Source organism: Anomaloglossus baeobatrachus, chromosome 3 (assembly GCF_048569485.1).
Source record: "Anomaloglossus baeobatrachus isolate aAnoBae1 chromosome 3, aAnoBae1.hap1, whole genome shotgun sequence".
NCBI lineage: Eukaryota > Metazoa > Chordata > Amphibia > Anura > Aromobatidae > Anomaloglossus > Anomaloglossus baeobatrachus.
Genome location: NC_134355.1, coordinates 435,004,573 through 435,018,919, shown reverse-complemented (window position 1 = coordinate 435,018,919; position 14,347 = coordinate 435,004,573). Strand labels below are relative to the sequence as shown.

General features: G+C 42.2%; 1 protein-coding gene across 2 annotated transcripts in view; it reads left to right on the top strand.

Moving 5' to 3' along the window:
* The window catches only part of ECEL1 (endothelin converting enzyme like 1), a 191,722-nt gene that overhangs the window by 137,437 nt on the left and 39,938 nt on the right, over window positions 1-14,347 (top strand). For both annotated transcript variants that reach the window (XM_075340419.1, XM_075340418.1), the window contains 4 exons: window positions 1,239-1,342; window positions 8,280-8,338; window positions 8,475-8,526; window positions 12,880-12,947. In XM_075340419.1, the coding sequence (XP_075196534.1) occupies window positions 1,239-1,342; window positions 8,280-8,338; window positions 8,475-8,526; window positions 12,880-12,947 (283 nt within the window). The remainder of the gene's footprint in view (window positions 1-1,238; window positions 1,343-8,279; window positions 8,339-8,474; window positions 8,527-12,879; window positions 12,948-14,347) is intronic.

Sequence of the window (14,347 nt, the reverse complement as noted above, 5' to 3'; positions counted from 1 at the left end):
TATCTTTCATGTCTCCTTCAGAATGTACTAGAAGAAAAAAACACATTAGGGACTTACCCTGGTCAACCAGGAGACGTAAATAAAATGAGGCTCACCTTATCGGGTTGTGAGAAGTCACAACCATTGAACCACACTTGTAAAAACAGCTACTGCAGCCCCACATGGAGAGCCAGTCAAACTTCATGGAAAAAAGGGGTTAATACCGCACTGCAGAAGAAAATCCAGATGGCAATGTAGGAATGGGATGTTTTATTAAGTCAACACGTTACAGATATTTATACCTCCTTAATCAGGACAAAATGTGATTTCTTGTTCTGATGAAGGCGACATTGATCTCTGAAACACGTTGACTTAATAAAACATCACGTTCCTACATAGAAATTCCAGATGGAAAAGTAGGAATGTGATGTATTATTAAGTCAACCCTTTCAGATATCTATGTCTTCTTCATCAGGACAAAATGTGATTTCTTGTCCTGATTAAGGCAACATAGATCTCTGAAATGCATTGACTTAATAAAATATTACGTTCCTACATAGAAAATCCAGATGTCAATGTAGGAATGTGATGTTTATGTAGTCAACATCTTTCAAATATCTATATCTCCTTCATCAGGACAAAATGCGATTTCTTGTTGTGATTAAGGTGACATAGATCTTTGAAATGCATTGACCTAATAAAACATCATGTTCCTACATAGAAAATCCAGATGGCAATGTAGGAACATGGTGTTTTATTAGGTCAAAGCATTTCAAATATTTATGTCTCCTTCATCAAGACAAAATGTGACTTCTTGTCCTGCTTAAATCAACCTAGATCTCTGAAATGCATTGACTTAATAAAACATCATGTACCTACATAGAAAATCCAGATGGCAATGTAGGAATGTGATGTTTTATTTAGTCAACGTGTTTCAAATATCTATATCTCCTTCATCAGGACAAAATGTGATTTCTTGTCCTGATGAAGGAAACCTAGATCTCTGAAATACATTGACTTAATAAAACATCACATTGCCATCTGGATTTTTTGGGCAGCATAACATTAACCCCTTCTTTCCTTGAAGTTTGAATATCATCATGGCCGATATCTTCTAGAATTCTATTCTACTCATTATTGTCTAATGTGATCAGCTCAGTACACCGTCTATCATTCTTTGTGTTTTGCAGTCACCTTTGTTATCATCTTAATTGCCTGGACACTTATTCTCTATTTTCTCTTTTCTTTTTACCCATTAGTTTGAGGTTCACGAGAAGACCTATTTCAAGAACATCCTGAGCAGTATTAGGTTTGGCATCAAACAGTCAGTAAAGAGGATCCGTCAGGAAGTGGATAAATCCGCGTATGTATACCCTTTGTTATTTTATAGTAAATCACTTTGACATTTAAAAGGAATTTTCCAAAAAATAACCACAAAACCTGCTCTAATTTCAAGATGGACAAAAAAAAAAGGCAAAGAATTGCCACGACCAATTTATATAATTCATGATACTTTATAAAGTTGTATAAATATTAAAATGTTCAGTTTTAGAAAAAAGTACAAAATACAAATACACTTAGATATAACAATAACGGATTTTTGGTAGTTGGGTAAGGAAATAAAAGGGGGATTTGCTAGAGGCACAAAAACACCAATAGGAAATATTAAGTGGAGAAATGAAGATTCAAATCATGGGCAACAGCTCTGGTCGACATTCCTGCAGTCAGCATGCCAATTGCACACTCCCTCAAAACTTCCAACATCTGTGGCATTGTGCTGTGTGATCATACTACATATTTTAGTGGCCTTTTATTGAGTCTATTCGAAGGCACACCTGTGTAATAATCATGCTAATGAGCATCTTGATATGCCACACCTGTGAGGTGGATAATAATAATAATATTTATTTCTTTAGTGCCAACATATTCTGCAGCGCTTTACAATTTGGGAGGATCATATACAAACAAGTAACAGTTATAGAAGATACAATATTTAAAGGGAAAAAAGGCAACCCTGCTCGTGAGAGCTTACAATCTACAATGAGATGGGGGGGGGGGCAAGGTACAAGTGCTTATTTACAATGACAATCCAGCCATCTCAAGGAAATGGGGGATAGATAATGGCTTCCTGGACCAGTTGGCCAGAGCCTTGAGATGCATTTGGGTGCCATGGAGTTTGACGTGGGGTTATTTTCTGATAAGTTGTGGAGGGATTAGGTGAAATTAGTTCAGCTAGGGAGTGTGATAGGCCGCCCTAAAGAGATGCGTTTTAGGGTGCGTCTGAAGCTGAGTAACTTGTTGTTTGTCCTAACCTCTTGGGGTAGAGCGTTCCAGAGGTTTGGTGCAGCTCGGAAGAAGTCTTGGATTTGGGAGTGGGAGGTCCGAATTAGTGTGGATGTTAGTCGACAGTCATTTGCAGAGCGTAGAGAATGGGTGGGATGATAGACAGAGAGGAGGGTGGAGATGTAGGGGGGTGCTGCACTGTGGAGAGCTTTGTGGGTGAGAACAAGCAGTTTGAATTGGATCCTGTGATATATGGGCAGCCAGTGCAATGACTGGCACAGAGCAGAGGCATCCGAGTAGCGGTTAGCCAGATAGGTGACCCTGGCTGCTGCATTATGGATGGACTGTAGAGGAGAGAGTCTAGTTAGGGGGAGACCAATTAATAGAGAGTTACAGTAGTCAAGGCGAGAGTGGATCAGGGCCACGGTGAGGGTTTTTGTCGTTTCCATTTTGAGAAAGGGGCGGATTCTAGAGATGTTCTTGAGGTGTAAGCGGCAGGAGCGAGCAAGAGATTGTATGTGGTAGGTGAAGGAGAGATCAGTGTCAAGTATAACACCCAGACAGCGGGCTTGCTGCCTAGGACTTATCATTGTGCCACACACAGAGAGGGAGATGTCAGGTTTAGGAAGGTTGGGAGATGGAGGGAAAAGAAGTTCAGTTTTGGAAAGGTTAGGTTTCAGATAGAGAGCAGACAATATGTTGCAAACTGCAGTCAGACAGTCACTTGTGTTCTGTAGTACAGCTGGGGTGAGCTCAGGGGATGAGGTGTATAGCTGTGTGTCATCAGCATAAAGATGGTACTGAAAGCCAAATCTGCTGATGGTCATTCCAATTGGGGCAGTGTAGAGGGAGAAAAGAAGAGGGCCAAGGACGGAGCCTTGAGGGACCCCAACAGTGAGAGGAAGAGAAGATGTTGAGCCAGCAAATGATACACTGAATAAGCAGCCAGAAAGATAGGAAGAGAACCAGGAAAGCACAGTGTCCTTTAGGCTAATAGAATGGAGCATAGATAGAAGGAGATGGTGGTCAACAGTGTCGAAGGCGGCAGAAAGGTCAAGAAGAATAAGCAGAGAGTGGTCACCATTACGTTTTGCTGTCAATAGGTCACTTTGACGAGGGCAGTTTCTGTTGAGTGTAAAGGGCGGAAGCCAGACTGTAAAGGATCTAGAACAGAATGAGAGGAGAGGTAGTGGGTGAGATGAGAGTAGACCAGGCGCTCCAAGAGTTTGGAGATGAAGGGGAGATTGGAGACTGGTCTGTAGTTGCTTGTGCAGGATGGATCAAGAGAAGGTTTTTTTAATAATGGAGTAATGATAGAGTGTTTGAGGGAGCGGGGGAAGATACCGGAAGAGAGAGAGAGATTGAATATTTTAGTTAAATGAGTAGTGACAACCGGAGAGAGGGACTGGAGAAGGTGTGAGGGAAAGGGATCAGTAGGGCAAGTGGTAGGACGAGAAGAGGATAGGAGCCTGGAGACTTCCTCCTCTGTGACTGGGTCAAATGTGGAAAGTGAGCTGGATGGGATATGGGGAGGGATGGGGTTCACAAAGCTTGGTGGCTGGGAGCTAATCTTTCGGCGGATGTTTTCTATTTTCTCTGTGAAATACGAGGCCAGGTCATCAGCACGAAGGTCTGTGATAGGGGTCTGTGCTTTGGGACTGAGGAGGGAGTGAAAGGTGTCAAAGAGCTTTTTTGGATTGTTGGCTAGTGAGGAGATAAGGGTGGTAAAGTAGGTCTGTTTGGTGAGGTGAAGGGAAGAGTTGTAGGTCCTTAACATGAACTTGTAGTGGATGAAGTTTTCTGGTGTGCGGGTTTTCCTCCATAGGCGTTTGGCACTCCTGGAGCATCGCTGGAGAAATCGAGTTTGTGATGTGAGCCAAGGCTGTTTTACTCGGTGTTTGGAGGTTCTAAGGGTGAGGGGTGCTACTTGGTCCAGGGTGCTTCTGAGTGTTTCATTGTAGTGGTTTACAGCCAGATCAGGACAGGAAAGTGAAGAGATAGGAGACAGTGATGAGTGTAGAGAGTCTGTAAGTGTCTGAGAGTCAATGGCCTGTAGGTTTCTGAATGTATGATAGGTGGGAGTATGCTGGGGCGGACGAGGGTTTGTGAGCTTGAAGGACAGGATGCTGTGGTCAGAGAGGGGAAGAGGTGAGTTGTCAAAGTGAGAGATTGAGCAGAAGCGGAAAAAGACCAGGTCAAGGGTGTTACCATCTTCATGTGTCTCAGTGGATGAGAGCTGTGAGAGGCCAAGGGAGGTGGTTAGAGATAGAAGCTGGGATGCAGATGGGGAGGAGGGGCTGTTCATGGGGATGTTGAAGTCTCCAAGGATGAGGGTTGGCAATTCAGAGGACATGAAGTGGGGCAGCCAGGCTGAAAAGTGGTCAAGGAACTGGGTGGGTGAGCCTGGTGGACGGTATATGACAGCAACTCTGAGGGAGAAGGGATAGAAGAGCCTGATGGTGTGGACCTCAAAGGATGGGAATGAGAGTGATGGAGCTTGGGGGATGACCTGGAAAGTGCATTGTGGGGACAGGAGTAAACCAACTCCACCACCATGTCTATTTCCAGGTCTTGGTGAATGGGTAAAGTGTAAACCACCATGAGAAATTGCTGAAGGGGAAGCAGTGTCAGAATCCTGAATCCAGGTTTCAGTGAGTGCTAGTAGATTAAGAGAGTTATTGAGAAAGAGATTGTGGATGTAAGGAAGCTTGTTACATACAGACCGTGGAATCCAGAGAGCACAATTAAAAGAGGGAAGTGAGGGTGTACAACTAATGTTAATAAGGTTAGCAGGGTTTCTATGGGAGGTGGGGGAGGAGGTAAAGTTAGCATGGTGTGGACCGGGATTAGGTGAGATATCACCTGAAAGAAGTAGGAGTAGAAGGAGAATGATCAGATGGTTTTTGGACTTGTGGCATGGTTTTTTGTGTAGGACCCTGGAGCATGATGGATTGAGATTAATCAGATAGGTGAAAAGAGCCTGGGAGCTGTACATAGGAGAGGGGAGGAGAGAGGGGCTGATGTGGATGAGTGGTGATGGAGGGGGGACAGGGCGGTGAAAGTTGACAGTAAAGGCACATTGAATGATAGAGATAGGAATAACAGTCATGGTTGACACAGATGTCAAAGAGTAGTTTACCTGCCTCCTGCCCTGACTAACTGCCATTGAAATAACTGCCCAGCACTTAGCAACGATGGCACTTTGCAAAAGATGGCACACGCATGCAGGCACCCCTTAAGAGAGCCCCAGATATATAGGGAAAGCTAGAGGAATAGGTAAGAGGGATTGTGGGAGCTCAACTTCTTAAGGGAAATTAACAAAAGGTAAGCACGCCAGGGAATAATTAGTGAATCAAAGGGAACAGGACATTCTATATACAGCCTGACTCCAAACTGCACAATCACACCTTCCACCATCAGATAACATTTTCAAAGAGGAAACTAGTCATATATCAGTGAGTATCAAACTAAATGTAAAGGTGTCATAGCAAAAGTTACAACAAGCAAGATTGTAGTTGTACCAGAAAAGAGGGTTCAGCAAAGATATAATGCAGGACATATGGGGTTACAGCAAGCAGGATTGTAGTTGTACCAGAAAAGAGGGTTCAGCAAAGATAAAATGCAGGACATATGGGGTTACAGCAAGCAGGATTGTAGTTGTACCAGAAAAGAGGGTTCAGCAAAGATATAATGCAGGACATATGGGGTTACAGCAAGCAGGATTGTAGTTGTACCAGAAAAGAGGGTTCAGAAAGATATAATGCACGACATATGGGGTTACAGCAAGCAGGATTGTAGTTGTACCAGAAAAGAGGGTTCAGCAAAGATATAATGCAGGACATATGGGGTTACAGCAAGCAGAATTGTAGTTGTACCTGTGTGAAGAGAGAGGAGATTGATGTTAGTCCATTGCCATTGAAATAACTGCCCCGCACTTAGCAACGATGGCACTTTGCAAAAGATGGCACACGCATACAGGCACCCCTCATGCAGGTGGATGGATTATCTCGGCAAAAGAGACATGCTCACTAACACAGACTTAAGGCCACTTTACACACAGAGATAAATCTTTGGCAGATCTGTGGTTGCAGTGAAATCATGGACATATTGTTCCATTTGTACACAGCCACAAACCTGGCACTGATTGTCCACAATTTCACTGCAACCACAGATCTGCCGCAGATTTATCTCTGTGTGTAAAGTGGCCTTTAGCCAAGTTTGTGACCAATATCTGAGAGAAAAAGGCTTTTTGTGTACATAGAAAATGTCTTTGGTCTTTGAGTTCAGCTCATGAAAAAAGGAAGCAAAACACCAAATGTTTAGTTTATATTTTTGTTTAGTGTGTGTAAATATACTATATTTTATAAACTAAGTTTATATCGCTGCATAAAGGTCTGTTCTGTCATATAAAATTATTTAAACCAATTGGTAAATGGTTATATATAGTATACACCATGTGCAGCATTATTAGGCAAATGAGTATTTTGATCACATGATACTTTTTATACATGTTGTCCTACTCCAAGCTGTAAGGCTTGAGAGACAACTACCAATTAAGTAAATCATGTGATGTGCATCTCTGTAATGAGGATGGGTGTGGTGTAATGATATCAACACCCTATATAAGGTGTGCTTAATTATTAGGCAACCTCCCTTCCTTTGGCAAAATGGGTCAGAAGAGAGATTTGACTGGCTTTGAAAAGTCCAAAATTGTGAGATGTCTTGCAGAGGAATGCAGCAGTCTTGAAATTGCCAAACTTTTGAAGCGTGATCACCGAACAATCAAGCCTTTCATGGCAAATAGCCAACAGGGTCGCAAGAAGCGTGTTGGGCAAAAAAGGCACAAAATAACTGCCCATGAATTGAGGAAAATCAAGTGTGAAGCTGCCAAGATGCCATTTGCCATCAGTTTTGGCCATATTTCAGAGCTGCAACGTTACTGCAGTATCAAAAGCACAAGGTGTGCCATACTCAGGGACATGGCCAAGGTAAGAGACTGAAAAACGACCACCTTTGAACAAGAAACATAAGATAAAATGTCAAGACTGGGCCAAGAAGTATCTTAAGACTGATTTTTCAAAGGTTTTATGGATCGATGAAATGAGAGTGACTCTTGATGGGCCAGATGGATGGGCCAGTGGCTGGATCAGTAAAGGGCAGAGAGCTCCACTCCGACTCAGATGCCAGCAAGGTGGAGGTGGGGTACTGGTATGGGCTGGTATCATCAAAGATGAACTTGTGGGACCTTTTCGGGTTGAGGATGGGGTGAAGCTCAACTCTCAGACCTACTTATAGTTTCTGGAAGACAATTTCTTCAAGCAGTGGTACAGGAAGAAGTTGGTATCGTTCAATAAAAACATGATTTTCATGCAGGACAATGCTCCATCACATGCATTCAACTACTCCAGAGTGTGGTTGGCCAGTAAAGGTCTAAAGATGAAAAAATAATGACATGGCCCCCTTGTTTACCTGATCTGAACCCCATAAAAAACCTGTGGTCCCTCATAAAATGTGAGATCTACAGGGAGGGAAAACAGTACACCTCTCGGAACAGTGTCTGAGAGGCTGTGGTGGCTGCTGCACACAATGTTGATCGTAAACAGATCAAGCAACTGACAGAATCTATGGATGGTAGGCTATATTGGTCACTAATTTTTTGGGGGTTTGTTTTTGCATGTCAGAAATGTTTATTTCTCAATTGTGTGCAGTTGTATTTGTTTACCTGGTGAAAATTAACAAGTGAGATGGAAATATATTTGGTTTTTATTTATTTATTTTAATTCTGCACAGTAATAGTTAACTGCAAAAACAGATATCCTCCTAAGATAGCCAAATCTAAAAAAAAAAAACACTCCAACTTCCTAAGCTTTGATATTTATGAGTCTTTTGGGTTGATTGAGAACATAGTTGTTGATCAATAATAAAAAAAAATCCTCTGAATACATCTCACCCTATATACACTGCGCGCAGAATTATTAGGCAAGTTGTATTTTACTTATCCCTACTATTCCTTACAGGTGGTTGCTCCCTCCACAAGCCCTTAATGCCTACTATCTTCCTAACAAGAACCAAATGGGTAAGTAATAAGGAACCCCAATCCGCTGCTTTTTAGTGGAATTTGCCTACAAATATGTAAATTATTGTACCATGTGAGTTTTTCAGCATGTTCAGTCATTATAACTACCTAAGATTATGACGTTTGTCATTCACAGTATTTCCTGCTGGTATTCTGCAACCTACACTCTATGATCCAGATTTTCCCCAGTAAGTTTTAGAGAAATAAATTGAATGTTTAAGTTTGACATTTTTTTCTGCTATGAGAAACATCTCCCACACGGACAATTTTTTTATTTCATTTTTTATTTTTTTAATCAAAATCTATATTAAGACATCAGATATCTTGCAGCTTTCACACTGATCTCTAAGCCGAATAATGGACTCATAATTCTTGTTCTTTTTAGTAGCCACATGGAATAGACTGTCTCTGACTCATTAACTTCTATAAAAGTAATTTTTAGGAAAGTTCTGTTATGGTCAAAGGTTGTTGTAAAGGAAGGAGGTGAATGGCGGTTATTGTGTTTTGCTTTGCATATAGATGTGTTACTTTCATTATAATCCTGAGTGTAATGATAATGAGACTGACAAGTGATTGGTATAGAATTTAAATTGTGGCCCCGATTCATCAAAACTGACAATTTTCACACCGGACCGATGAGTGAAGTGTGCTTTGCCACATATCATACTCCAGTTTGGAGCTGGGGTAAGATTTTTTGCATAAGGAACGCCGCTGCTCGTAATGAATCAGATGAGTTGTTGCGTTGAGCCCCCATCTTGCCCCCCAGCTCTGCCTACTTTGGTAGAGCTGGATGAAAATGATGTGAAAACTCCAAAGATTACAACATATTTGCTCAACTCAGCATTGCGCAGACAAATTGCAACTTTTCAAAACTTCTTTAGCCAGAATTCTGAGGTCAAAGCTTTGATGAAGTCCAGTAAAAGGGGGGGCTTTGCACGTTGCGACATCGCTACTGCGATATCGTCGGTGTCAAGTCAAAAGTGACGCATATCCGGCGCCAGTAACGACGTCGCAACGTGTAAAGCCTAGATGCACTGATAAACGATCGCAAAAGCGTTGTAAATCGGTGATCTGTGTAGTGTCGGTCATTTCCATAATATCGCTGCAGCGACAGGTGCGATGTTGTTCCTCGTTAAAGCGGCAGCACACATCGCTGTGTATGAAGCCGCAGGAGCGAGGAACATCTCCTTACCTGCGTCCCGCCTGCAATGAGAAAGGAAGGAGTTGGGCGGGATATTTACGTCCCGCTCATCTCCGTCCCTCCGCTTCTATTGGCTGCCTGCCGTGTGACGTCGCTGTGATGCCGCACGACCCGCCCCCTTAGGAAGGAGGCGGGTCGCCAGCCAGAGCGACGTCGCAGGGCAGGCAAGTGCGTGTGAAGCTGCCGTAGTGATAATGTTCGCTACGGCAGCTATCACAAGTTATCGCATGTGCAACGGGGGCGGGTACTATCGCGCTCAGCATCGCTATCATCGGCTAGCGATGTCGCAGCGTGCAAAGTACCCCTGAGGCTTATTGGCTAGTGATAAATAACTAGATTTCTAATTTGTTTGTTAATATGGAATTTGTAGACGTTCATAGACATTACGTTAGATCCTTCTGCCTGATCCTGATTTTACTAGGCTTTGTTCCCACAATGAGCTTTTGGTGACTTTTTGATGTTGCAGAATTTCTGCACACATTATGTAATTTAGATTACCTTCAGGGGGGTTTCCCTCTTCATTTTTGTGTGTATTTTTAACAAAAAAAAAAAATTTTCAGCCTACCGTTGTATGCCTTGAATGTCAAAAGTTTTCTGATGCATGGAGAATCACCAGGATTGGAGGCCCAGGGGAACAAATTTCAAAATATGTAGAAAAAACCATCCAGTACCATAACAGGAATCCAACCAGGAAATAGAGTAAGGACCATGTTTTAGGGTCCGAAACATGTCAGGTTTTGGTCATGTTTTTTTAATTTTTGTATGTATTTTTAACATTATGATCTAAGAAAACAGAAAAACTTTTTTATCTATTTCCTGTTTGGATTCCTGTTATGGTGCTAGATGTTCTTTCTACATATTTTGTGTTTTTAACATGCGTTTTTATTTAATTTTTGACATTGCTATTTTTGTCTCTTTTTGGTATGTCATGCTTTAAATAAAGTTGCTTTGTTTTTTATACTTTCTGGTATTTGATTTTGCCAACATTTTATTAATGTGCATGTGCAGTTTTTAACTGTGTATTTTGCGCATCTAATGCAATTTTGGGAGAAAAATCTGTACTGAAAACTCAAAGCACTTGCAAGAGAAACTGACACTTTGCATATTTGAATTACTCAGCCCAGGTCCGTTTACGCTAAGTAAAAAACAAGCAAAGTTGGCATGAGATTTCTATAACTCTCATCCACTCTGTTGGAACTGTATAACTAAGTGCACACGTTCAGTATTTTTTTAGCTTTTTACCTGGGCAGTTTTTTTGATGCAGCAAAAATATGCAGCTGTGAAAATGCATAACTCATTGTGGCCACACAGCCTTAAAGGGGTGGTTCACCCATATTTTTCATTGTCTAGATCGATATTATATTGAGAAACAATGTTTCTCTCAAATACCTTATGTTGGCAATAGTGCCTGTGAGAGGCGCTATTACAGATCGCTGTTCCCCGCTCCGTGACCCCCGGTCTCCGTAACCTCGGGGATTTGGTGATGTCACGTCAAGGTCCTGACACCGCGGCCGGCCGCAGTGTCCGTGAGTAATGGGCTGTGGGCAGTGTTTAACTGCTCGTCACAGCCCATCTGCTTGCTCCTCCCTCACAGCAAAGCGTTGCAAGCAGGAGACACCCTGGGCTGCGACAAGTGGTGAAACATCGCCCACAGCTCAGTGAGTCAGGAAGACTGGGGCCGGCCGCAGGGATGTGACGTGTCCGGAACTTGACCTGACGTCACCAGATCCCCGAGGTCATGGAGCCCGGGGGTCACGGAGCGGGGAACAGCGTTCCGCAATAACGCAGCTCACAGGCACTATTGCCAACATAAGTTATTTGAGAGAAACATTGTTTCTCAATATAATATCGATCTAGAAAATAAAAAATAGGGGTGAACCACCCTTTTAAGATTTGACAACACTCTATTATCTTTATGGCTTAAAAAACAATGACTACCACTGATGGAAATAAGATTCTTATATTAGCTATAAGGCTGGATCCACACAATGGTATGGCATCCGATGTGAGTGCATCGGATGCAATATGCTAATGACTCTCGGCTCCCGCTGTGCTGCCAGCGTGTAGTGACCCGATACTGCAGCTGTAGAGTTGGGGGCGGGAGCTGCAGAGGAGAGGGAGGGATTAAACTCCCCATCTCCTCCATTGTCAGCTGAAACAATTATTGCACTGCACTCGGATGTCATCCGAGTGCAGTCCGATGTTTCACTCGCATCCATAGATTTGTATGAGTGCGAGTAACATGGCTCTCGCTGACAATCACAGCATGCTGTGACATTTCTCTCATCCAGAATATGGATGAGAAAAAAGCTGACCATCTGCTCTCACTCATTGAATAACATTGGTCCGAGTGCAATACGACATTTTCTAGCATTGCACTCGTCCGATTCATACGCTCGTGTGAGTGTACCCGAAATGTAATGATGTGCTCATGAAACAAAGATCATTCAGTTTTTAGAATCAGAATTCATATTATGAAGGGGCATGTACAAAAAGATGTTTTCCATGTCAGAAATGTAACATTTCCTTTACCCAACATGTATTTCTCACCTAGAAAACCAAATGGTACAAATATAGCATTTACTACTAAATATCAAGGGAACTTTTCCGGCATTAACAATTACTGTTCCTATCAATGGAGCCAATCATTTATATAACCAAACACATGAAGATAATTATTAACGCCTGGCAAATCTTGCAGATGATTAACAATAACTGCCATGTCTATGGCTAGCGCTATAATAATTATATTTCCAATTGTTTGTGTTCAATTATAAGTAGCATGAGAGTTGTCAGACAAATTGTAATCTCCTCCATCTCCACTGAGTTGGATACATGTTAACCATGTTAACATAAAAGTTCAAGAATAAAATCTGGGACCTCGATTTGTTAGGACAGGCATTGTACACGCCAGTCCTTGTGATGGGGCATTATGGAGTAAGAGGGGCCTGATTCTTTAAGAGGCGCACGCCACTTCAGGACTAAGGCATATCCTACAAGTAAGTAACGTACACTCCGTCAGAAATGTTACTCTAGTTACTGACTGATTTCTGGCATATGATAAGTTACATCTAATTATGCAATAGACGGCCGGGCATTGCCACTCTCACGTCCGGTTCCAACTCTATCCAATGTAGAAGAGATAGCCAGGAGCTGGCTGGCATAAGTACTTTGATGTATCATCCCCTTTATGCATTGTGTGGCCAGCATAAAGAATGGGGCTGAGCATCTCAAGATATTGCCATTTGCCATTTGGTATCTGTTGTTTTGGAGGAATGTTTCTATAAGGAACACTACTATAGATGTCTCTGCAGTATATAACCTGTTAATATATCTACAGATCTTTGAACTATGGCGGCATTGGCACCATTATCGGGCATGAGCTCACACATGGATACGATGATTGGGGTAAATGTTTATATTATCATCAATGGTGGACTGTAGTATATGATCTTTTCAATGTCATGCCTGTAACATTTTAAGACACAGTAGGGCAATAGTAACATATGATGGTAATGCAGCCATTACACTGGCCATCTTGCAGTTATAATCGGATATCACATACTGTATGTGATCATACTGCAGTAGTGCTCAATTGGTGATTTATATCACAATCATTACACAGGATCACGTAAGTAAAATAACTGAAAATACTGTATGTCTTATATTCTTGGTAGATTATCATACACTGCACTCTCATTCGTAGAAATAAATGAAAAAAAGAAGGCGGAGTAGTTCGGTTTTGCAAAAATTTGGTGTATATTTATTAATACAGTAGTAGAGAAAATATGGGACGTTTCGGCCTGATTTGAGGCCTTTTTCACGCCAAAGCACTCCAAAGGGAATATTTTTCAAGATAGTCTGATCAAATGTAGACAAAGCGAAGATGAGGAAAAATCCACCAATAGAATTATTTTAGATAGTCACTGGAAGCTGGTTCTGCTTTATTTGTTTTTTCAGATTGCTCTCTGGTATAGCCACATCTATTGGTGTGGGGAAAAGAGGGTACAGGATATCTTATGGTGTGTCGTACCTTGTGGTTCTTGTATACAATTATCACCATATGTAAAAAGTGGATCACTGTAATGTAGTAGTAAATGCTTCCATCTGTGTGACATTCATAGAGACTAGGCTTATGTGCGTGGGATGAAGTTTCCTCTGCGTGCCGCATTCCCAGGTTATGGCTGCATGTATGTCTTATATTCTAGGTTCTTCAAAGTAGCCACCTTTTGCTTTGATTACTGCTTTGAACACTCTTGGCATTCTCTTGATGAGCTTCAAGAGGTAGTCACCGGTGGGATTTCTTGCCTTATAAATGGGGTTTATCCGAGTCACGAGCCTCAGAAATTGCAGGTTAAGAGCAGCTCAGATTAGAGACCAGGTCAATGCCACACAGAGTTCTAGCAGCAGACACATCTCTAGAACAACTGTTTAGAGGAGACTTTGAGTAGCAGGCCTTCATGGTAAAATAGCTGCTAGGAAACCACTGCTAAGGACAGGCAACAAGCAGAAGAGACTTGTTTGGGCTAAAGAGCACAAGGAATGGACATTAGACCAGTGGAAATCTGTGCTTTGGTCTGATGAGTCCAAATTTGAGATCTTTGGATCCAACCACCGTGTCTTTGTGCGACGCAGAAAAGGTGAACGGATGGACTCTACATGCCTGGTTCCCACCGTGAATCATGGAGGAGGAGGTGTGATGGTGTGGGGGTGCTTTGCTGGTGACACTGTTGGGGATTTATTCAAAATTGAAGGCATACTGAACCAGCATGGCTACCACAGCATCTTGCAGCGGCATGCTATTCCAT